This window comes from Nerophis ophidion, linkage group LG17, assembly GCF_033978795.1.
Source record: "Nerophis ophidion isolate RoL-2023_Sa linkage group LG17, RoL_Noph_v1.0, whole genome shotgun sequence".
NCBI classification, from domain to species: domain Eukaryota; kingdom Metazoa; phylum Chordata; class Actinopteri; order Syngnathiformes; family Syngnathidae; genus Nerophis; species Nerophis ophidion.
This window is the reverse complement of record NC_084627.1, coordinates 39,952,942-39,978,949: the sequence shown is the minus strand read 5'-3', so window position 1 is coordinate 39,978,949 and position 26,008 is coordinate 39,952,942. Positions and strand designations below refer to the sequence as shown.

At 38.8% G+C, this 26,008-nt stretch overlaps 1 protein-coding gene across 1 annotated transcript in view; it reads left to right on the top strand.

Moving 5' to 3' along the window:
* The window catches only part of LOC133536427 (MAM domain-containing protein 2-like), a 39,818-nt gene extending 14,213 nt beyond the window's left edge, over window positions 1-25,605 (top strand). Inside the window, exons 6-15 of the mRNA XM_061876930.1 lie at window positions 2,810-3,087; window positions 4,789-4,882; window positions 5,443-5,589; window positions 6,135-6,254; window positions 11,114-11,253; window positions 12,605-12,701; window positions 13,067-13,222; window positions 15,587-15,840; window positions 18,689-18,773; window positions 25,346-25,605. Coding sequence (XP_061732914.1) covers window positions 2,810-3,087; window positions 4,789-4,882; window positions 5,443-5,589; window positions 6,135-6,254; window positions 11,114-11,253; window positions 12,605-12,701; window positions 13,067-13,222; window positions 15,587-15,840; window positions 18,689-18,773; window positions 25,346-25,392 — 1,418 coding nt within the window. The 3' untranslated portion in view covers window positions 25,393-25,605. The remainder of the gene's footprint in view (window positions 1-2,809; window positions 3,088-4,788; window positions 4,883-5,442; window positions 5,590-6,134; window positions 6,255-11,113; window positions 11,254-12,604; window positions 12,702-13,066; window positions 13,223-15,586; window positions 15,841-18,688; window positions 18,774-25,345) is intronic.
* The last annotated feature ends 403 nt before the right edge of the window (window positions 25,606-26,008 follow it).

Here is a 26,008-nt window from a genome sequence, read left to right as displayed (position 1 = left end):
AGATTTTCCAGAACAAAAATTTTAAAAGAATTTCAAAAGACTTTGAAATAAGATTTAAATGTGATTCTACAGATTTTCTAGATTTGCCAGAATATTTTTATTTTATTTTAATCATAATAAGTTTGAAGAAATATTTCACAAATATTCTTCTTCGAAAAAACAGAAGCTAAAATGAACAATTAATTAAAATGTATTTATTATTCTTTACAACAACAAAAAAAAAATGTACTTGAACATTAATTTATATTGTCAGGAAAGAAGAGGAAGGAATTTAAAAGGTAAATAGGTATATGTGTTTAAAAATCCTAAAATCATTGTTAGGGTTGTATTTTTGCTCTAAAATTGTCTTTCTGAAAGTTATAAGAAGCAAATTATAAAGAAATAAATGAATGTATTTAAACAAGTAAAGACCAAGTCTTTAAAATATTTTCTTGGATTTTCAAATTCTTTTTGAGTTTTGTCTCTCTTAGAATAAAAAATGTCTAACAAAGCGAGACCAGCTTGCTAGTAAATAAATCAAATTTAAAAAATAGAGGCAGCTCACTGGTAAGTGCTGCTATTTGAGTTATTTTTAGAACAGACCAGCGGGCGTCTCATCTGGTCCTTACGGGCTACCTGGTGCCTGCGGGCACCTCATTGGTGACCCCTGGTCTAAAGTACAGTAGCATCTCAACTTATGAGCTTTTCGTGTGTCATTTTGCTGGAACCCGGAAAGAATAGCGGCAACTAACCTTGATGTTAATAAATAACAAATGTTGATCAGATTTGTTCCTTAGCCAACATCTGGCAAATCTAAATTTACTTGGTTTAATGTGCCATCATCTGTGCAGCAGGAAATTTACTCCAGCTTTTTTGAACTGGTTATGTTTAACAAAGCCAGGGATTGCCTTGCTTGCTTTGGGCTTCATGTCAGAATAGTCATGTTTGTGACAATAAACATGTCAGAGAAGTCATGTTTGTGAAAAATATTCTTAGAGCAGGACTCGATGAGTAAATACAGTTTGACATTTTAAGTGTCTTCGGTAGCAAAAGACAGTCTACAGTCCTTACCATGAATTGATTAACGTGGACCCAAACTTAAACAAGTAGAAAAACTTATTCGGTGTTACCATTTAATGGTCAATTGTATGGAATATATACTGTACTGTGTAGTCTAATAATTAAAGTTTCAATCAATCAATCCTTCTGTCTTTGCTTACAGTCTTCCCTTAAATCTGGTGTTGTCTTTAATGAGACTTGGGGCCCTATTCTACCACTGGCGCGTCAGCGTTTTTGTTTTTTTTTGCTTGAAATTAGTTTCTCTTATGCGTATTCTCCCATCCAGCCTGCGCACACGTCCACCGTACTTGCCAACTCTCCCTGATTTTCCGGGAGACTCCCGAAATTCAGTGCCTCTCCAGAAAACCTCCCGGGACAAATTTTCTCCCGAAATTCAGGCAGAGCTGGAGGCCACGCCCCCTCCAGCTCCATGCGGACCTGAGTGACGTGTGTAAAGAGTGTGTCTGCCCAATGACGTTATAACTGTAGAATGATTGAGGGCGAGTTCTTGGCTTCTTATGTGGGTTTATTGTGAGGCAGTTTCATTATCGTCCTCCCAGCGCGGCAACAACACACAACAACAGCAGTCCGTTTTCGTCTACCGTAAAGCAGTTCGTCTGCCATAAACAGCAATGTTGTGACTCTCTTAAACAGGACAATACTGCCATCTACTGTACATGCATGTGCTTAGAAAAACAACCCTTAACTCAACAATGAGTAGATGAGTGTTATGTGTGTGTAAATGTGTAAATAATTAAACACTGAAATTCATTTATATATATATATATATATATGTATAATTTAAAATATATATATATATATATATATATATATATATATATATATATATATGAAGTACTTTACTAGGTGAATCTTGCGGTAAATATAGAATAGAATAGAATGTACTTTATAGATCCCAGGTTGGAAATGTAGCACCACAGTTCGCTCACAATAAACAATGATCCATCCATCCATCCATCCATTTCCTACCGCTTATTCCCTTTCGGGGTCGCGGGGGGCGCTGGCGCCTATCTCAGCTACAATCGGGCGGAAGGCAGGGTACACCCTGGACAAGTCGCCACCTCATCGCAGGGCCAACACAGATAGACAGACAACATTCACACTCACATTCACACACTAGGGCCCATTTAGTGTTGCCAATCAACCTATCCCCAGGTGCATGTCAATATATATAATATATTATATATATAATATGTGAATAATATAAATATACTCCGCCCCTCTTAACCACGCCCCCACCCACCACACCTCCACTCGTCCACTGCCTGTCCGGTCTGTTCAATTCTTGTAGTTACGCATATCGAAATTCCGCGTGTAAATATTGATAAACAACATTAAACTGCACCGTAGTTTAAACACTACAATACTGAAATATTGTTCCACTAATCAGAGTTTTTCATAGCTGTCACACAAAGCTCCTGCAACTCCAAACTTCTTTCTCTCTTTTGTCAACTATCTTCTAAGAGAAATAAACAAGTTGTGACCACATACTGTATTGGCAGCTGTTTTTTTTCCAAGTAAAGTATTACAACCGCCTGAACTATGTTCCACCACTCAGCGGCCTTTAGTATTTCCTGCAGGAACTTGGTGGAAACGCAAGGGGTATTTCATTTACTTGGGTAAATTGGAAAGTTCCTACGGTGAAAAAAGGTCAATGGGATCCGGATTCAAATCTCTCCGTTGTTTCAAATTCAGTAAGTGCTGATACACACAGTATTATACAAACAATAACAGTGTCTTCGGTCCTTAGGTCACTTTATGTACGTGGACTCCATCTACTCCAAAACGTTTAAAGAAGTGGCCAAACTGGTGTCCCCAATGACTACCATGCCTATGTCTGGCTGCCTGACGTTTCACTATCAGCGCACGGATGAAGGGGGGAACCTCTTCTCTGTTTACACTCGAGACCGACTGGGTCAATACCAGGAGCTGTGGAGGGTGGGGCCAAGAAACACCAGCAACTGGAGTGGTTCACATGGAGAGTGGATACCTGTGCAGGTGGACCTGAGGGCTCCTTACTCTGTGCAGGTCAGTATAAACATATCATGAACACTTTTAGCATTGTTTTAGTGTCATGAGCTGTAATAATGGTTGGTTGTACCAAAAAGGACATTGGACTAAGACAGGGGTCACCAACCTTTTTGAAACCAAAAGCTACTTCTTGGGTACTGATTAATGCAAAGGGCTACCAGTTTGATACACACTTAAATTAATTGCCAGAAATAGCCAAATTGCTCATTATATATATATATATATATATATATATATAAATGGGTATTTCTGTCTGTCATTCCGTGGTACATTTTTTTCCTTTTATGGAAGGTTTTTTTTGTTTGGAATAATTGATGAAAAAAACACTTAATCGAACGGTTTAAAAGAGGAGAAAACACGAAAAAAAATGACAATTAAATTTTGAAACATAGCTTATCTTCAATTTCGACTCTTTAAAATTCAATATTCAACCAAAAAAAAATGAAGACAAAAACTAGCTAATTCGAGTCTTTTTGAAAAAATTAAAAAAATAATTTATGGAATATCATGAGTAATTTTTCCTGATTAAGATTAATTTTAGAATTTTGATGTCATGTTTTAAATAGGATAATATCTAATCTGCACTGTGTTAGACTATATAACAAATTGGACCAAGCTATATTTCTTACAAAGACAAATCATTATTTTGTCTAGATTTTCCTGAACCAAAATTTTTAAAGGAATTCAAAAGACTTTGAAATAAGATTTAAATTTGATTCTACAGATTTTCTTGATTTGCCAGATTAATTTTTGGGAATTTTAATCATAATAAGTTTGAAGAAATATTTCACAAATATTCTTAGTCGAAAAAACAGACGCTAAAATGAAGAATTAAATTGAAATGTATTTATTATTCTTTACAATAAAAAAAATAAATTTACTTGAACATTGATTTAAATCGTCAGGAAAGAAGAGGAAGGAATTTAAAAGGTAAAAAGGTATATGTGTTTAAAAATCCTAAAATTATCTTTAAGGTTGTATTTTTTCTCTAACATTGTCTTTCTTGTGCTGAAAATTGACATTTTCTTGAAGGAACGCTCCTGACGGAATAAATAAAATAAAGTACTATCTTTCTGAAAGTTATAAGAAGCAAAGTAAAAAAATTAATTAATTTATTTAAACAAGTGAAGACCAAGTCTTTAAAATATTTTCTTGGATTTTCAAATTCTGTTTGAGTTTTGTCTTTCTTAGAATTAAAAATGTCGAGCAAAGGGAAACCAGCTTGCTAATAAATAAATACAATTTAAAAAATAGAGGCAGCTCACTGAAAAGTGCTGCTATTTGAACTATTTTTAGAACAGGCCATGCAGCGGGCGACTCATCTGGTCCTTACGGGCGACCTGGTGCCCGCGGGCACCGCGTTGGTGACTCCTGGACTAAGGAACTTGTGTGTTTTGGCCAGATCATGTTCGAATTTAGTATGTTTATAAGCCAATGTTAATTGTGTAGAACTGATAATCCATTGGGAACTTAGACTTTAAGCTAGAAATGTTTGGATGACAGGAGCTGTAGCAAAAATAAAGTTCTGATCATATTTGGAGGCACAAAACATTTTTTTTAAGGATCCATGAACCTTTATGCGAGTAGAATTCCCAGTGGAAAACATGATGGTTGTCAAAAAACAAACACTCCTGGCTATAGTTTGATGCAGGCTAGAAACCTGGATTAATGAAAAGTAATGTGTGTTGTACCCTTTAGGTGGTTTTCGAGGTGGCCTTCAGTAGCCCGAGAGGTGGGCACGTTGCAATTGATGACATTTCATTTGCACCTGAGTTCTGCAGCTCCGACACAGGTAAGCAAAATCGCTCACTACTTATATTTTAGACAGTCCTATTCCATAAATACTGTATGTAAATGTTGCTTTTACATGAACGGAATGTGAAGTTTGCTTGAAGGATACAGAGGATGTTTGTTCAGATGAGACTGGTCAGATCTTCTAAGGGTACAGGAAGACTTCACACACTGAAGAGATTGATGAATGTAACAATGTACTTACTGTCCTGGAGAATCCTGCATCCTCAGCCAGAACTCTGAAGTTGGTCTTGGATCGCTCTTTCAGCTTGACAATGACCCAAAACATACAGCAAAAGTGTGGTTCAAATAAATGCACATTAAGATTCGGAGTAACCTGACCATTTGTAGCCTGATCCCATAGAACATTTGTGTTAAGGGTCTGAGAGATTGAGTTGCCAAGCAATAGTCTTAAAATCTTCAGGATCTATAGAAAGCAGAAGACCACAAGACAACCACAACCGTCTGACAGGGTCCATCATTTAGGGACATCTTGTTGACCGTCTTTTGAGTAAACTCTTCACATAATTAACTTTGATCTGACATTTTTTTTTTTCATAGAGCCCACCTTTGATCCTTCCATCGCCAACTGTGACTTTGAGTCAGGTTTCTGCCAGTACACCCAGGACCAAGCGACAGGATCATTGTGGAGGAGGGTGGGCGTAAAGCCGAATCTATTTCGAAACGGGGACCACACATCAGGAGCAGGTTGTATTTGAAGTTGACTGGAATTCTAGAACAAAAAAGGGCTTATAAATGTAACTCGCTGAGTTGTATGTCTGAGCTTTTCATAGTCTGGTCATCCATCTGAGCAGAACTTGAAAAACAAACTGATTAAAAAATAAATGTACTTGTAGACAAGTATGAACATCAAATGTGGATAGAATAACCAAAAATCTCGAATAAGTTTCTGTAACAAGCTAAATGAAATGTCTTTGTAGGCAGTAATTGATAGATTACTGTATAAATATGTATAATGGTGATTTAAATAAATGAATCAATGTAACAAACTAAAAGTAATGTTTCTTCTTCACAAAAATACTCAAGTAAAAGTAAAAGGTATGTTGCATTAAAACTACTCTACTGTACAAGAATAGTTTATTTAAAATGTGATTATGTAAATGTAACAACGTGTTATTATTATACACCTGTAGAGAACATTTTTAAGTTGACGTACTTCGGCGTAAAGATGCTAAATAAAATATGAAAAATCAATGTCAAAATAATCCCTCTTGTTTTTGATTTACTTTCAGGGACTTTCTTGTTGGCTCACTCCCAGCTGAACACAGAGTCCAGCTACATCAGTCGCTTAATCAGTCCAACACTGGCGGCCAACATGAAGTACTGCCTGAGATTCTACTTCACTGTCAGGGGTGAGAAGCACGTATTTGATATCTTTGTAGAATTTCAGTCATCCTGGTTGTGATTATCCTTGCAAAGGTTGAATTGAGGCAACTGGACTCTTCTTGTTCCTTAGGGCCCAGGGCCATTAGGAAACCCCCAAGATTACATAGACATTTACTTTGTTTTAATACTAGTTCAGGGTTGTCGCCCGCTGAAGTCGTCAGAGCGGCTTGCGAGACATCAAAAGATAAATAAAATTGGCCCCTGGTGTGTTTTTGCCTATATGTGTTCCGCTATAAATTCATTTTGTGTGATATTGGACAGATTTTGCCATCCAAACAACTTTCCCCACTCATGGTGCAAATGAACTATAACCAACTAATAAAGTCAACATACTCTGTGGACATTATAAAACATGCATATATAATTTACAATTAGACATATAGGCTCCAGCCACCCCTGTGACCCTGAGAGGGAGAAGCTAATTTTGCATTGCGCCAAAAATCACTACATTCTCTATTGCTTGCTAGTGTTACCATATCTGAGTTATTGTGCAGAAATATGGGGAAATAACTACAAAAGTACACTTCATTCATTAGCCGTGTTACAAAAAAGATAAGTTACAATAATACACAATGTTGGATATAGAGAACATTCAAACCCTTTATTTATTGAATCGAAAATACTGAAATTCTACGACATAGTGAATTTGCAACCAGCTAAAATTATGCACAAAGCAAACTATAACCTGCTACTGAAGAACGTGCTATAATTCTTCTCAACTAAAGACAAGAAATATAACCTTAGAGGAAAATGTAATTTAAAACATTTGTATGCACGTACAACACTTAAGACCTCCCAGCCTTTTTGAAACCAAGAGCTACTTCTTGGGTACTGATTAATGCGAAGGGCTACCAGTTTCATACACCTTTAACTCTATGTTATTATTAATAATTAATTATATTTATCTCTGTGGAAACACTGATCATCTTAATGATTTCTCACAATAAATATACATAGAAACAGATAAAAATATCAATATGCAACACTTTATATTTATCCATCCATCCATTTTCTACCGCTTATTCCCTTTCGGGGTTGCGGGGGGCGCTGGCGCCTATCTCAGCTACAATCGGGCGGAAGGCTCTTTATATTTATATTTTCTCTAAGTGCACATTTTTCAAATTTAACATTATCAAATTATCATTTCTAAGACAGTCTTGTGAAATCACAATGTCCCATTTTAACTAGCTAGCCTTTTGATTGATTGATTAAAACTTTTATGAGTAGATTGCACAGTACAGTACATATTCCGTACAATTGACCACTAAATGGTAACACCCGAATAAGTTTTTCAACTTGTTTAAGTCGGGGTCCACGTTAATCAATTCATGGTAACTCACATTTTTTAACAAATCATGAATTACTTTGCACCATGTTTGTACAAATAATAAGTAATGTAAAATACAAAAGTCAAATATCAAATGTTTAAATAAATCATGTCACACTTTGAACTGGACACCAAATCTGTTATCTGTTTCTTTGTCAGTTAGTGCAAGCCTGGCATTGCATGCTGTTAATTGGTGTGTAGTACTCTGCTGTGTAACTTGACCCTGCAGATGTGCATCAGTGAGGCGTGTTCTGTGTTTGTTCTTGATGAAGTTCATGTCAGAAAAGGCTGATTCACAAAGATAAATTGAACCAAACAGGCTTGCAACCTTCATAACTGCTGTGCATACAACACTGTACTTTTCTGTGTCAACAAGGCACCAAAAGTTTGGTGGCTTTAAATTTTAAATTGTCAGGAAAGAAGAGGAAGGAATTTAAAAGGTAAAAAGGTATATGTGTTTAAAAATCCTAAAATCATTTTTAAGGTTGTATTTTTTTCTCTAAAATTGTCTTTCTGAAAGTTATAAGAAGCAAAGTAAAACAATAAATGAATTTATTTGAGGGCTTCACGGGGGCAGAGGGGTTAGTGCGTCTGCCTCACAATACGAAGGTCCTGCAGTCCTGTGTTCAAATCCAGGCTCGGGATCTTTCTGTGTGGAGTTTGCATGTCCTCCCCGTGAATGCGTGGGTTCCCTCCGGGTACTCCGGCTTCCTCCCACTTCCAAAGACATGCACCTGGGGATAGGTTGATTGGCAACACTAAATTGGCCCTAGTGTGTGAATGTGAGTGTGAATGTTGTCTGTCTATCTGTGTTGGCCCTGCGATGAGGTGGCGACTTGTCCAGGGTGTACCCCGCCTTCCGCCCGATTGTAGCTGAGATAGGCGCCAGCACCCCCCGCGACCCCAAAAGGTAATAAGCGGTAGAAAATGGATGGATGGATGGAATTTATTTAAACAAGTGAAGACCAAGTCTTTAAAATATTTTCTTGGGTTTTCAAATTCTATTTGAGTTTTGTCTCTCTTAGAATTAAAATGCCGAGCAAAGCGAGACAAGCTTGCTAGTAAATAAATAAATTTAAAAAAATAGAGGCAGCTCACTGGTAAGTGCTGCTATTTGAGCTATTTTTAGAACAGGCCAGCGGGCGACTCATCTGGTCCTTACGGGCTACCTGGTGCCCGCGGGCACCGCGTTGGTGACCCCTGCATTGGCGTATCAGAATGTGGAATTAAATTATGAAATGGATTGAGCAAATAAATAAACAATGTACTAATATGATCCAATTCTAGAAACTCTTCAAACTTAAAGTGTTTACAAAGTACAAAGAAGAATAACCATGATAAACATTCTGAGTTTATTGATAATCTTATTTATCTCACCATATGAAATACAACTTACTTCACTAATTATTATTTATTTATTTATTTTTGAAAAATATTTCTTATGGAGTGTATTGTGAATAAATCCAGAACATGAAGTGAACAAAAGTGTTAGCCACTGCTATGTAAAGGAAAAGCGGAAGGATTAAAAAAGATCTCCTTCTTCTTACTCGTTTTTCAAACATGTTGAAAAGAGGAACTGGAAATTGTGATGTATCGTGTTGTACATGCATGTATATTCAAAATAAACTCAACTCAAACCCAGAAGACAGTAAGAGGAAGTATAGGTCTGAGATGTGAGGGAGGGTGACAATTGTGTCCTTTGATGAATAAAGAGTTGATATATTGTTACATATTTATTTGTCCAGACAAGAAACTAACATATGTTTTAATTAAGACAGTTGAGGTGTGAGTTTAAGCGTTGCTCAGAGACAAATTATTTTGGTGAAAATGACGCCGACTGGCCAAAGTGTGCAGGAAGTTGCAGGCATTCAACAACGTTGTGAAACTCTGCATAATTTGAAGGGAATGGGTGAATTTTCATGAATTGGCGCCATTGTGACATTGCAAATTCCTGGAGGTACTCTCTATTTCTGTCGTTGCCGGGTGCAAATAAGGGTTTTTGTTGTTGGGGTTGTTGCCTGTGTGACGATCTGTCACTGCTCGTCTAGTTATGTTTCCTTGGTTGGTGTTTATTTCCTGTCAGCGCTCTTGTCTTTGTTCCACTCCCTGCGTGTTTCCCCGAGCGATCGTTTCCCTCACCTGTCCCTGATTGGCAGCCTGGCACACCCGGTTGCAGTTGCCAATCAGGTTGCTATTTATGCCTGCCTCGCCTGTACGTCAGTGCTCGAGGATTAATTATGTTAAGGACCTTTTACCATGAATTAATTTACATGGACCCTGACTCAAACAAGTCGAAAAACTTATTGGGGTGTTACCATTTAGTGGTCAATTGTACGGAATATGTACTGTACTGTGCAATCTACTAATAAACATTTCAATCAATCAATCAATGCTGTATGCATGACTACTCCTCTTATTTTGAGTAGAATAAAAGACTCTTACCTGCACGTCGTCATCCTGTTTCCTGCATCTTGGGGTCACAACTGCCGCAGCCATGCGAGTTCCTGGTCGCAAAACAGCTTGTTAGTGACCATCTTTTGGGGAGTGATGTCAAGAGATTGTTATGAGAAGAACATACTGTCGATCAGGGGTAGGGAACCTATGGCTCTAGAGCCAGATGTGGCTCTTTTGATGACTGCATCTGGCTCTCAGATAAATCTGAGCTGACACTGCTTAACACGATAAGTAATGACTAAGTCCACTTGTAATCAAAATGTTAAAAAATAACGTTCAAAATATTAAACATGCTCATGCATTTGAATCCATCCATCCTTTTTCCTACCGCACTTGTTCAAGAAATTGCCTGATTTATTTATTATTGGTTTTTTTTAGGGCTTGCCCTCCTGGGGGTTCTTCAGACCACCAAGCACCGACATGAAAGCCTGTTTCAGGGTTACGATATTTTTTTATTTTTCAAGAAGTCTTTCAGTTGCTTTCCAGCAATTGTCTTTTTCTCATTTGTTCTCGCGCTCTGGCTCCAGCTCCAACCCTGTCTCTCCTCCCGGCTGCTGCTCATAACAGAGCGACTGGTGATTAGATAACAAGGCCCAAGTGGGCCATCTACGCACCTGTCGCTGATTTCGAGGCCGGTCCTGGCACACCCCGCTTCGCTGCAGGGCCGCAGGCCACGCCACTCCACAGTTAGCTTCAGAATATTAACGTTATTACAAAGAATACGAGACCTATTATACTCTAGTAATGGTGGTCTTACTTAAAAATGCACGTGTTTAGTTGTGTTCAGTGTTGAAAAAAAATGATATGGCTCTTACGGAAATACATTTTAAAATATTTGGATTCTTGGCTCTCTCAGCCAAAAAGGTTACCGACCCCTGCTGTAGATGTATTACACATAGTACATGGGAAAACTTGAGTAATAAAAGTTTTGCATGAAGTTTTTTGGACAAAAAGTGAAAGGTCTTCAACAAAAGTTAGTCCGGTTGCTTCGATTTAACCTTTGCTGACGCATTCCAATTACTCACCAGCCAATAATTACTGCAGGTATCAACCACTCGGGCGTGGCCCTGGCCGTGTATCTGCAGGAGGGCAGCAGCTTGGAAAAGATCTGGACACTGGGGGAGAGGTCCAGGGGAATATGGATAGCAACAGATGTAACCTTCCAGACATCACAAGCTGCTCAGGTCAGGAATGTTTTGAGATGGAGGTTGGGGGGTGGGGGGGGGGGCATCATTTGATTGGCATTGACAACACCCTTTCAAAGGGAAATACACTTTTGTTTGCAGTTAGGGCTCTGCAAACCAAAGTCTTTACATTAGAACACACTTATCTCAACAACACCCACTTTGAATCCAACCGCTTATTTTGTTGTCAGTCAGCCAATCTGAGTGGCGTTGACATCAGCAGCTTCCACTGTGTACCTCTATCATTGTATACTAGATCCACTCGACGTCCGTTTTAAGACACTTGTGATTTAGGGCTATATTAATAAACATTGATTGATTGATATAATGTTTAACAGCCCTTTGTACCTTCACAGATGTGTAAGTTACCCATGCCTTGGGGACTAATTTAACCCCTATAACCGTCCGGATGGTTCTTTTTTCAAAAACCAATTGAATTGTGGACTCGTCTGACCACAGAATACTTTTCTACTTTGCATCAGTCAATCTTAAATGAGCTCTGACCCAGCGAATCGAGTGGTGTTTCTGGGTGTTGTTGATAAATGGCTTTCACGTTGTATAGTAGAGTTTTAACTTTACACAACATGCCAACTTCACTGGTATTGGGTTTTGTACCTCCACAATGCCTCCATCGTGTGAATTCACATTTTTGGTCCTTATAAGGATTCGAATTGCACAAAAACCAGGTGCTATGCAACAGGCAAGAAAAGTGGGTTTTGCCTAATATGACCGCTTTAAGTGTCTTTTCAAAGTCTTTACAACACTCTAAGCTGCTAGTATTTAAATATATTGTGAGAATCTTGAATCCCTCAACACGATAATGTGCAAACACAAAAATTACAACACAAGTGTAAAAGTTGCTTCCAAACAGTTCCTCTGTACACACGTCACCGAAGCCAGTCATGCAGTTTTTAACAAAGGTTTAATGTTCCACAATGAATCTCCTCCCCTGTTCTCGGCCGTTAAAGACAACAGGTGATTAGATTAACGCGTACCACCTGTGAAATCTAATCACCTGTCAGCTGTGTCTCGCAGTCCCCTATCCGATGGCGCTTGTCCTCAGCACCATAGACAGAGGTGATGACCTTTGCTCCTGCAGGCGCGCTGGCCACACCACCCCCCACAACAACACACACACACACTGGGCAACACAAAGAGCAACTTCCTATAAACAAACTGAACTGTTTATAACCATTTCATGGGGAACTCAACATTGTGAAAATACACAATTTTTACATTAAACATTATTACAATGTTAGAATTTAGTTTGAAACGGCTGTTTTGGAGGAAGCAGTTGAACGTTTTTTTTTTTGTGAGACACAAATTTTAACAAGTTACCTTGGCTGTTTAGGTGGTTTTTGTCAGCACCTGCAGGAGTCTGTGGGACTGTGGCTCAGTGGCTTTGGATGACATCAGCATGAGTCTGGGAGACTGTGAGCTCACAGCAGGTAAAAAAAAATATATATATATAAAAATATATATTTCCAAATTGCAAATCTTTACTTTTCTTTCACAAGTCAAACTAATTTCTGCCGAGCTGAGCAGGAACACTCAGTCCAACCAACAAAACTAAATATGTTAACGTTCTTAGCAGTATTCCATTGAGATTAGAATCTCGGTTTCAAGGGACAAACTTTCATACATCAGTGTGAGTTTCAATGGGAGCAAGGTGGGTCAAGTGTCTTGCCCAAGGACACAACGGCAGTGACGAAGATGGCAGAAGATGTATTTGTACCAGCAACCTTCAAGATTCTGGATTATCGCTCTACCATCCGAGCTGCGTTTGTATTGAAGTTGTATTTTTGTGCTGCAGGGTTGACGTCATCAATCCCAGGTTGGTGTGACTTTGAAGCAGGATTGTGCGACTACACTCAGGACAGGCAGCATGATGCTGCTGACTGGGAACGCCGGAGGGGACCAACCCCGACCTCTTACACTGGACCCAGGGGAGATCACACTACTGGACTTGGTGAGACACAAACACGTTCTTAATCCTCTCTGTAATTAGTGCCTTCCTTAAAATGCTAATGCTGCAGAATAACATTGCAATGTCAGCACATTGGCGGTCAGTGGATGTGATGCAGAACAAATACCGTATTTTCCGGACCATAGGGCGCACCAGATTATAAGGCGCCCTGCCGATGAATGGTCTATTTTTTTAAATATTTTTTCATATATAAGGATTATAAGGCGCATTAAAGGAGTCATAGTATTATTATTTGTTTCTAAATGGAAAACCCTTCCTTGTGGTCTACATAACATGTAATGGTGGTTCTTTGGTCAAAATGTTGCATAGATTACGTTTTACAGATCATCTTCAAGCCGCTTTGTGACAGTCGCTTCCGGATGCGCCGTTTTGAGGGCGGTATTATTTACGTGGCTCAACTTCGGCAGCGTCTTCTCCCCGTCATTTTTGTTGTAACGGTGTAGCGTGCAAGGACGGGAGTGGAAGAAGTGTCAAAAGATGGAGTTAACTGTTTTAATGACATTCAGACTTTACTTAAATCATACGGAAACAACACGAGAAATGTGTCTTGTGAAAAAACGTCCGACCGGAACTCTCGACTAACTAAAGTTCCTTGGGTGAATAATGTAAACTCACTACACCGGTATGTTTTAGCACTTTCATGGCAAGTTTACTGACAGATATAACTGCTTTATATTAGAAATGGCAACAGCGGAGGATGAATGTCCCATAACACGAAGATAGCGAAACATAAGACGCTTGACGACACAGACTACAAATAGCGGTTGCGCGCAAATTTTCGGGATTTATGCAGATCACAAATACAGATCAGCAGGTACCAGAAGGTAAGCAAAGTTGCTTTTGCATAATATTACGAAACACAATGCCAGATAATATGTCTTACCTAATACGCACACCATAATAATACTCGTATGTTGAAGCAAAGTACAATCCATCAAGCGGTGCGGAGTCATAGCTTACCAGAGTCGTACTAAAACATTTTGATAGATTTTTGAGCGCCGTGTGTAATGTTCTATATTTTCAATGGAACATATAAAATGTTAGTGTTGTTTACCTGAGTCATATTGCCCAATAGTTCAGTCTACACTTATCTCTTATGTTTGACTGCCATCTACAGGTCACACTTATCATTACACCATGTACTAAATAAATAGCTTTGAGGTCGGTAAGCAAAATCAGAATTAATTCGTACATTAGGAGCACCGGGTTATAAGGCGCACTATCGAGTTTTGAGGGGAAAAAAGGATTTGAAAAAAAATGACTGTAATATCGGAACCATGGAGCGCACCCACCAAATTTAAGAAGCAAATCTATTTTTATATATATTAGCCGCACCGGACCATAAGCCGCAGACATATACACTGGTACGAAATATTTTGCTTGTGTTTATTTACATACCTTTATTATTTCCAAATGGTGTCTGTAACACAGCAGTAAAACGGTGGATCATACAAACAGAAATCATCGTCTCCAATTAGCTAAACAGACTCCACAACTTCATGATGACATTTTGGTGAATTGACTAAACAGAAACAATACAAAAAGAATGTATTGTAAGTTAACTATACTAGAGCACAGACACTCATGAACGTGTTAGCATATTTGCTAATGGTAATGACGCTAGCTTGATTACATTACAATACCACGTACAAATATGCATGAAAACACTCCCTACAGACATCAGACATGGGACGGTTTAGTAAGTATGAATTGTTTTAGTTGTATTGTAAAATCTATAAACGTTGCTTGTAGTGATGAATGAAGAATACTTTTGACCCGAAACACTATGGACGGTCTTACTTCCAGTCATAGCATGAAACACGAAGTACATTTTTCAACCCGGAGCATCTGCCGTAAGCGGTCTCATCCAAAAGATGGCGCCGTAGCACAAACAATAATACACCTTCTCAGTGTCTTGGTTAGTGTAATATAAAAACAGTTTGTTCAACACAAAACATTATGGTCTTTTGCAAAGAAAAATCCATAAACCAGCCAGTAGATGGTAGATTGGCTGATTAGAAACTTGAGGGTTCTGGGTTCGAATCCAGTTTCTGTCATCTTAGCCGTTGACATTGTGTCCTTGGGCAAGACACTTCGACCAACTTGCTCCCAGTGCCTCCCACACTGGTGTAAATGTAGCTTAAATTTAGATAATGGGTTTAATGTAAAGCACTATTTAAAAAATAAATAATTTGTAATATATTGCAATTCCCAGTCGATTTTTTTCCAGCCTTCTTAGTGCTAAGTGAGCACATTGCTAAGAAATCAAGGTTAACAAACACTTCCTGTCATGATGCGCATATGGGATCAGTGACTAACTTTTCCATGCCATGATTTGATTGACAGGTTATTATCTGTACATGGAAGCGTCCCCGATGTTGCCCGGTCAGACCGTCCGCCTGCTGTCTCCTCCTGTCCGAGGTTCTAAGGACGTGCAGTGTTTGGGTTTCTTCTACAACATGCTTGGTTCAAACACAGGCCAGCTCAGCGTGCGGCTGCAAAACAACAAGCGGGAAGTTTTGCTGTGGCAGCGGAAAGGCGAGCAAAGTGTTGCCTGGTTGAAAGCCGTGGTGGAATATCAGAGCGATGACCAACATCAGGTAAGAACTCAACTTTGTTTAATTGGCGTTAAGCTGACCAATAGTCAACATAAGCAACTATAAGAACTTTCTATTCTGTCTGTTTTCAACAAACGTCAGACATTTATGAAGTTTGTTTGCTTCTACATTCTCATTTTCATGTTCAAACTGGATCAAGTTAACTAAAATTGAAGGATTAAATCAGGAGCTTAGCCTTTGAGTGAGGGTCACGCCACACTTGACATTTCCCCATTCACTACTTTATATATATTCTTTTATAATGATAAACTTTTAGCTGAGCCAGAAGGCAAAGCTCTCGGTCTACAGAGCTATCTACATTCCTACTCTCACCTATGGTCATGAAGTGTGTGTCCTGACCGGAAGAATAAGATCGCGGATACAAGCGGCCGAAATGAGTTTCCTCAGAAAGGTGGCTGGCATCTGCCTAAGAGATAAGGTGAGAAATTCAGTCACCCGAGAGAAACTCGGAGTAGAGCCGCTTCTCCTTCGCTTGGAAAGGAACCAGCTTAGGTGGTTCGGGCATCTCGTGCGGATGCCTCACGAGCGTCTCCCTAGGGAGGTCCTCGCTGCACGTCCCACTGGGAGGAGACCCCGCGGCAGGCCAAGGACCTGATGGGGGGATTACATCTCCTCTCTGGCCTGGGAACGCTTCGAGATTACCCAGGAGGAAGTTGCTAATGTTGCTTCTGGAGAGGGAAGTCTGGGGGTCTCTGCTTGAGCTCTCCTGTCCAAAGGCAAAACCCAGTAACTCAATTTTGGTCAAAACTGAGCTGATAATAATGTTGGAGTTCCTAGGTGATATGCTTTACATTAGTGTATGCGACATTGTAATTTGTTCCGTAAGTAAGCTGTTACGCGCATGGCAGGACCTAGCAACTACCACATAACCGCGTAGATACAACAGAAAAACCTAGTATCTCAAGGGACCAATCGGAGCTTCTTTGTCAGTCGCCTTATTGTCTTTAATGAGACATTTGCAGGAATGGGGGCCGACGGTCAACCTGATTATGTGATATTATGGCACGAGGGGATATTTGGAAGATTGGCCCAGGTTTAGTTACAAGCACCTTCATTAAATGTATTGTTCTTGATTCTTCCCCTTGCATACTCTTTTGGGCAGAAAACTGTGGAGGTCAAAATAAAAACTGGACGCTGTACACGGCTCTTGCCCAATGTGCAAACGCAGAATGGGGCCCACCTGAGTTTGTGATAAAATATCTGGAGAAAGGGCACACGTTCATGAGAGCAGATTCAATCCATGGCTCAAACGGCAACAAAATGAAAGCTCAAGAAAACATCTATACGTTTGATGACTTTGTAAGTCTTTGTAAGACAGCATCAAGATAGATTGGTTTTCCTTTGTTTTCTCAAAATCAGCTAGAAGTGAGTTACTAGGTTTTGCCTTTGGACGGGAGAGCTGTTGTCCCCACGACCCGATTCTGGATAAGCGGTTGAAGATGGATGGATGGATCTTTTTTCCACGCGACATGTCGTATTGATTGACAGAAAGAACCAAACCCAGACCAATTCATAAAGTATTGTGCCTGAATCTAACCAACCACGGAAGGCATGACAAAATGTAAACCAATCAGAAGCAACCTAAGGTGGGTATTGGCGTCTCTTTCTTTTACACACACACACACACTTGGCGGCTTTCTCGCTAAATTTAGTATCTTTACAACTCTTATTAGTGGTGCAAGACAAGGATGTATACTATCAACCCTTTTATTTAACATAAAGTCCTGGTCAAAAGTTTACATACTTTAAAGAAACATAATGTCATGGCTGTCTTGAGTTTCCAATAATTTATACAACTCTTATTTTTTTGTGATAGATTGGAGCACATACTTGTTGGTCACAAAAAACATTCATGAAGTTTGGTTCTTTTATGGATTTATTATGGGTCTACTGAAAATGTGAGCAAATCTGCTGGGTCAAAAGTATACATAGAGCAATGTTAATATTTGGTTACAAGTTTCACTGCAATAAGGCGCTTTTGGTAGCCATCCACAAGCTTCTGGTTGAATTTTTGACCACTCCTCTTGACAAAATTGGTGCAGTTCAGCTAAATTTGTTGGTTTTCTGACATGGACTTGTTTCTTCAGCCAGGCAGGACTTTGGGAAGGCCATTCTAAAACCTTTATTCTAGCCTGATTTAGCCATTCTTTAAACTCTGTGCAAAGCTGCCGCCTTTCTGCCTTGGTTGAAATGTAAATGTTTCATCACTGTCTTGCTTAAAAAAACAACAACTATCGTTCATGCTAACGAGCCAGTCACTAGATTTGGTTAGTTCGTGAATAAATAAACCTTCAGTCTTTTGATCAATTTTGATACCATTTAGCAATGTAGAACAAAGCAAAAAATACAACTAAGAATTATCAGAAGAAATGTAATCATAATTTGCAGTTTTTAATCACATTTTATGTCTCACACTACGTTATTATAGTCTCCTAAAGTGTCCATTGTAATCAATTATGCAAATTAGCCAAAGATATCATTGAGCGACTTCTAGCAACTTTTATGACAACCAATAGCTTCTTACCTTACTGAGGAGTTGGCAACGCTGGAAGGTGGAGAGAGATCAGGTCAGATTGAGGACAGAGTTGTCGAAGTGACACAAAAGAGAAAACAGTGGAGATGATTTTCATATCCAGGCCACAGTGCAGGAAGACCCTGTGAAGTTGAGAACATCAGTCTTATGGTATACATCTATGTTAAAACAAGCTAAATCGATGTTAAAAAAAAAAGGCAACTTTTATTTCAAACACATCATGCCACTTAAGTCTCACTATTGTCATTTTCTGTAACTTGGCAGCCCTGTGATTACTTTTTATTTGTGTTGTTCCAGATTGTGCTCGAAGCCACCAGAGGTTCATCGGTCAGAAGTGACATCGCCATCGATGACATCATCTTGGAGAGTGGACCCTGTTCAGGTGAACTTCCTGTTTCCAAAACAGTTGATTTCAAACTGGGGAGAATTTACTGATGGTCATGTGATCAGTCATCTTAAAGGGGAAATGCACTTTTTTTTTTGTTCACAATCATGAAAAACATGACAGTGGATGTATATTTTTTTAATGCATTCTAAATATTAAATACATTTGATCAAAAGTCCGCTTACAATGGAGCCTATGGGAGCCTGGCTATAGAGCTGCCTAAAAAAAAATCCAAACACCTCCATTGAGATTTATATAGAATAGAATAGAATAGAATATATCTTTATTGTCATTGTACATTGTCCAACGAAATTGTATGCAAACTAATTTAGTGCAAAAATCATACATAAAAACATAGGAACATAGATAAATAGATAAAAATACATAAAAAATACCAAGCATACAGCTCACTTGCACAGTCATTATTGTTATCTTGTGTTCAGCGACACTATTGCTCTCGGGTAAAAAGTGTTTTTAAAACGGTTAGTCCGGCATTTTATTGTCCTGTATCTCCTGCCTGAGGGCATCAGTTCAAAAAGTTTATATATACATGATGTAAGTATATATGTAATGTAGTAACGGGCACATTTAAAATAACATGTCATATTTTCGTATTTTGATCATTTTAAGCATACACGGCACATTAATTTCAAAAACGCATCACAATTTGGGCTTATTTTCCTTCATCGCTGATTATTACTCACTGCAGACCTTATGAGAGCCAACAAACATGATAAAACATCACTTACTGTACAAGGTCTGCTGTCATTAGGATGCTGACTGCTGGGATGTTCATATATTCCCATTTAGATTAAGAATGACTCATAATCCTCGCCAAGAAAAGGAAGGTGGAACCAAGCGTCTTTTTGCTTCGTCCTCACCAGTTCCAGGTCCTAAATTGGCTGTCAAAGTGTACCAACTCAGCCATCTACTTTTCAGGGGAGAGGCATGATTTATGATCGACAATAAACTTACAGGGAAGCGAGGAAGCAGCAGACCACTCGATGTAAACATAAAGACACACAGTCGTGATCCCTGTGCCGCTATAAATAGTTTGTCTGCGTTAGCACTTAAAAATAACAATATCACTAATACTTGCTTAATATTCAAGTTACGAAATGTAAACTGTTGGTGGTTTTTAAATGGTAATTTATCTGATTTTATGGGCGGAATAGTGGGGATTCTATTGGCTGCGCTGTAATCCGACTTTAATTTACGTTTATTCAATATTTAGAATGCATTAAAACAAATCTGTTGTTATGTCTTTCATTATTATTGTGAGGGATAGGCAAAATTCCCAAAAAAAAGTGCAATTCCTTTTTAACCGCAAAACTAACTTGCAACTTGTCGGCAGGTAAATCAGACCTTTTTTAAAATCCCAAACTTTAAAATCACAAACATTTAAAAGGAAGGTTGGAGTTAAAATGATGAAAAATATATTACAAAAATATATAAATGTTTTTACTGACACTTTTGATGTTAATTCCTTCTACTGCTGCAATTATAATTGTATTTAAAATGATGCAAGTTAAACAATCTCCCACAAAATTTATATTTTAGGAATACATTACAACTTTGTCATAAAAAAGTAGATGAGATGTGTTTTCTGGATATATAAAACTACACCCAAGCAAGAGTCCGGTGGTGAGCTGCTGAGCAGGTAGTGTGAAGGCTAAAATAATAATAATAATATATTGACCTTTGGGTACAATATTTATTGTATTGTACAGTGGAATCCATTTATGTTGACTGAATAATGTAAACATAAGCCAGCATAACTGAGACATAACTTGCTAATGCTGTTATATTGGTCATTACACAATCATTAAAATTATTAGTAATGAGGGTTGTCTCGATACCAATATTTTGGTACTGTTACCTAAATGTATTTTGATGCTTTTTTAAATACAGCAGACCACCCAAAAAATTGCATTATTGGCTAAATTTTAACAACAAATTGTAGGGTATATTAAACATATGTTTCTTATTGCAATCAAAGAACAAATTTGTCCTTAAATAAAATAGTAAACATACAAGACAACTTGTCTTTTATTAGTAAGTAAGCAAGTTAACAAAGGCTCCTAAATTGTCTCATGACATATGCAGTAACATCCATCCATCCATTTTCTACCGCTTATTCCCTTGTGGGGTCGCGGGGGGCGCTGGCGCCTATCTCAGCTACAATCGGGCGGAAGGCGGGGTACACCCTGGACAAGTCGCCACCTCATCACTTCCAAAGACTAAAGACATGCACCTGGGGATAGGTTGCAGTAACATATTGTGTCAATTCTCCTTTTGTCCAAATTATAAAGGACAAGCTGTAAAATGGAATATTAATCCACTTTTTCATTTACAGTTAATATCTGGTTATTTTCTGTTTTAACGTGTTCTATCTACATGTCTCTGCTCGTAAAGCCAGCAATGTCACGACATGACGTCATGACCGGGAACCGGTACTTTTCAAACCGTTTTTGATTCATTAGTACCGGGATACTATACTAGTACCGGTATACCGTACAACCCTATTAGGAATTACAAAACAAAACACATTTTTGATTTAGTAATAATAGAAGTATTATTATTAAGGCGCTTCTCGAAGTACCAAAAATTGGGACCAATAAAAATGTTACAAAAGAAACAAAAAAACAACAGATAGCTAAAATGAAAGTGGAGAGGGAACATGAGGCCATGTTGCAAAGATCAGGAGGTGGTAAGTTCCGAACAGGTTGTGTACTTGTACTTAGTCTCCCAAAATTATGTCCATCCATCCATCCATTTTTGTACCGCATATTCCCTTTTTGGGATCGCGGGGGGCGCTGGTGCCTATCTCAGTTACAATCGGGCGGAAGGCAGGGTACACCCTGGACAAGTCGCCACCAAATTATGTCCTAAGTTCCAAATATGTCTGTGAAAAGTATAAAAGTGGGTGACATTGTTATCACCAGGAAACATGAGATCACCTACCTAGGTTCCATTCTAGAGGCTAATCTTTCCTGTGATAAAATGGCAACCAAGGTGATCAAAAAGCTCAACCAAAGAACGAGATTCCTCTACAGAATCTCCTCTCTGGTCAACAAAAGCACCTTGAGGATTCTAGCGGGAACTCTCATTCAACCCTTCTTCGATTACGCTTGCACCTGCTGGTACCCCAGCACCTCCAAAACCCTCAAATCTAGACTCCAAACATCCCAGAATAAGCTAATCCGGTTACTTTTAGACCTCCACCCCAGATCACACCTCAATCCAACCCACTTCTCCAAAGTGGGCTGGCTCAGGGTGGAGGACAGAGTAAAACAACTTGCACTGAGCCTAGTCTATAAAATCCGCTACACCTCCTTGATACCGAAGTACATGTCAAACTACTTCCTTAACGTAAATGACCGCCATAACCACAACACCAGGGGGAGCTCCACAAACCACGTTAAACCCAGATTTCGATCTAACAAAGGTCTTAACTCATTCTCTTTCTATGCCACATCAATGTGGAATGCACTCCCAACTGGTATAAAAGTAAGTGCATCTCTATATTCCTTCAAAACCGCTCTAAAACAACACCTCCAGGCAACTTCAACACTTTACTAATAGCCTCCTCCATTCACATCCTATCTCCCCGGATTATAAACAACTCAAATGTACTTCTAATGTATATACTTGTTCTTATGCTATCTGAACTCACTATGTTCTCTGCTGGCTGTACATATCCTACTAAGTAAGACCTACACTGTTTCAATGTCCACATTTCTCTGTTGATGCAATTGTTGATGACTGAAGTTCTGATATCAGCCAAAATTCCTCATCCCACCCCCCGGATTGTAAATAATGTAAATAATTTAATGTACATACTATGATGATTAACTTGTGTGATGACTGTATTATGTTGATAGTATATATTTGTACCATGAATTGATTAACGTGGACCCCGACTTAAACAAGTTGAAAAACTTATTGGGGTGTTACCATTTAGTCGTCAATTGTACGGAATATGTACTGTACTGTGCAATCTACTAATAAAAGTATCAATCAATCAATCAAAATATGAGGGGCAGGGGTCTGGACCCCATGGTGGACAGACGAAAACAAGGGAAAGTAGAATGGATGGACATTGAGAATCTTAGAGAACAGGAGAGGGGCCAACATGGAGCAGATGGGAACGATATGATTGTGTGAAGTTGTGGATAGAGGTGTCTCGATATAATATTTTCAGTTCCGATACGATACCGATATTGGAGACATGTGTGTTGGCTGATATCTATATTAACCTGATACAATGTCTGCAAAAATCATAACGCAAACTTTATGTACTGTTGTGGAATGTTACAAAATGTCTGATTGTGTGATGTTAGTCAAACAGGAAACAATGGTAGGTATGAAAAAGGAGTGTTAATTTGCTTTTGGCGACACCTAGTGTTCACAATCATTAACTTAACTCATGACGCAGTAAATTGAATGATGTGGACATGTAGATATGATCCTGCCTGTGTTAATATGCAACTTTAAGTATTTGAAAAAAGCAATGTTTTACACTGCAATATTGTTTAATTTAGGACTCTTATTCCTTATGTGCTTAGCCGTTGTGTAGTTTTTATCTCCTAGTTACTTTCGGACTAAAATACAAGACCAACCTTGTTTGCTTATTGGAGGACATTTTGGCCTTGTTCACACTGCAGGTCAATTCCGATTTTTTCACCCATATGCGACCTGTATCGGGTATTTTCATGCCAGAGTGAACAGTGCAATTGCGAATTCTTCATATTCGACCCAGGCCTCTTTCGTACGTGGAAATAAAGCTGATATATATGCGTTGGGTGCTCGAACGCTCTCACGCTTAGGTCGCATTCATCTGACCGGAACGTCATCAAAAAGCAACAAGTGACAAAATTATTCCCCAAAATAGATGGTTACAAAATAAATAGTTGACAATTTAGCAGAAAACGGATGAAAATGTTTCAGGAACTCACATGAAAGTTCCACCACTACTGCTCTTCAAACCTGCCAGAGCCCAAAAATGTGTCCTCTTTCTTTCTAATCTTTTATGCGCAATCATTTGGTTCAGAAAAAGTTGACTTTGATTACACAAAATACTTGAAATTGCCACAAATGCGCCAGTACTTAAATTGACTGAAGTTGAAGCCATGTTTACTTCTGTAAACACTGCAGTGTGTGCGACGTTAAGTCCACATGCGGGTCAGATTGCATTCACATTAGAAATCACTTTTTTTTTTTTGCAATGTGAACGGCCACTAAATAGATCGGATTTGACTAAAAAATCTGAATTGGACTTCCGACCCTGCAGTTTGAACGTAGCTTTAGATCAGACCTGGGCAAATTATGGCCTGGGGGCCGCATGCAGCCCATTAAGCTTTTCAATCTGGACCGACATTCCCAAATATTTTTTTTAGATCTTTCAGATCAAAACTGTATGATTTGCAGTGATGTTTTCATATGAGCGTAAGTCTTGAACTATACAAAGTATTTCAATGGTTGGAATCTGCGCTTTTGCATGATATACTAGTTACTATGGTAATCTACGTCACAGCAGCTCAGACGAGGCACCAAGCAGTGTGGGCGGGGAGCGTTTCCACAGAGTCTTTACAGAGCGGCCAGTCTGAAATGTGGGTGTCAGGGACAAACGCGAAATGACTTTTTTACAACAAAGTTCTGAAGCTTAGTGATGTATCAGATATATATTTAGATTGTAGTTTTTTTTGCCCTTTGTGTTCATATTTTGCTGTGTTTGTTACATTTTTGTTGCGTTCCGCTTGATTGAAATGTCGCTCGAGAGGCAGTGTGACGTTCATGTGTTGTCAACATTGTGTTTTATTGTTCATAGTTAATATTGTAAATCCCACATTTTTTATTTTTATGTACATTGTGGGTGTCTCATTTAGTAAAAAATTAAAAATTCCATTCCGTTTTTTAAGGTTGTCTGTCATAAGGTTTTTAGCATTCAATCAGACATTATTGTGAGGTTTTGTATTAGTGTTCCTGAAAAATAGATTTACTGGCCCCAAGACCAATTTCCCCTCCAATTTTTCATGTGTGAGCAAACGCCAAAACTCCTTGAGCATTCAGTGGCGCACACGTGAGCGACGGCAGACGTGCACACTGTTATGCGCTTATCTTTTTATTAGATTTTGTGCGCGGCCTAGATTTGCCGTGCGCACAGGACGCGTGAGCAGTGTGCGATTGCACAGGCACGTACCTTACAGGGAACGTTGCTCAAGACACATTTTTTTATCAAAACTTGGCCACTCAAGTCAAAATAATTGCCTAGGCCTGTTTTAGATGTTAACTGGCTCTCCAGCTTTGCGCAACTAAAAAACACTGCAGGACAGCTCGTATCTGAGACGTTAGATGCAGCCGATATCATCCGATACCTTTTTTTTTTTGCTGATATCGTACTGATAGTCAATATCAATACCGACCCGGAATATCCCTTGCCTAGGTTTTATAATTTGTAGGCTGAGGTAAGTGTGTAAGAATTGTAGTCATGTGTAATATTCGCTAAAAAAAAAAGTGTTCAGGAAGTCAAATCTGCTGCAGCATCTGATGTTTTGTTTCCATCACAGCTGCAGAGACGAAAGCTCCTGTGGGAACATTCAACGAGATCGAGTAGAAGAAAACATAATTGGGCTTGAACTCTTTTTTTTTCTTCTTCTTTTTCTTTTGGACTCCAAAGACATTTCGACTGCCCACGCGACCACATGATCAGTTTTTATGTCTTTTTATAAAGCACCTTTGTACTTTTCTCTGTGCTAAAACAAAAACTCTGTTTATCCTCACAAGTACGTGCATTAGATTAATGCTTATTAAAGCTACTGTTTTCTCACTGGTGTGTTTTCACTGTTTTATAGACTTAGACAAACTTTAATGATCCACAAGGGAAATTGTTCCAAAAAAGCAGCATGATTAAAGTCACCCGAAATTAAAACGAGGCCACCGGGGTGTTTGGTCTGTTGCCAATGGAATTCGAATTCCAACAGCCAGAAGTTCGATGTCTGGCATACAAACACACTCCCATACAGTAATATGTCCAGGATTACACTACCTCTCGTTCACCAAGATCGCAATCCCACCGCCTTTTTTCTTACCGCTCAGGAGTGTGTCTCTATCTGCACGTGAGTTTGTGAAGCTGGGTCGAGACGCGCTGTGGTCCGGAAAGTCTGCGTAGTTGTTGGTTGTAAGTAGTAGTAGAATCACTGAAAATGTTAAAAGTGTTAAAAATGTGGAAA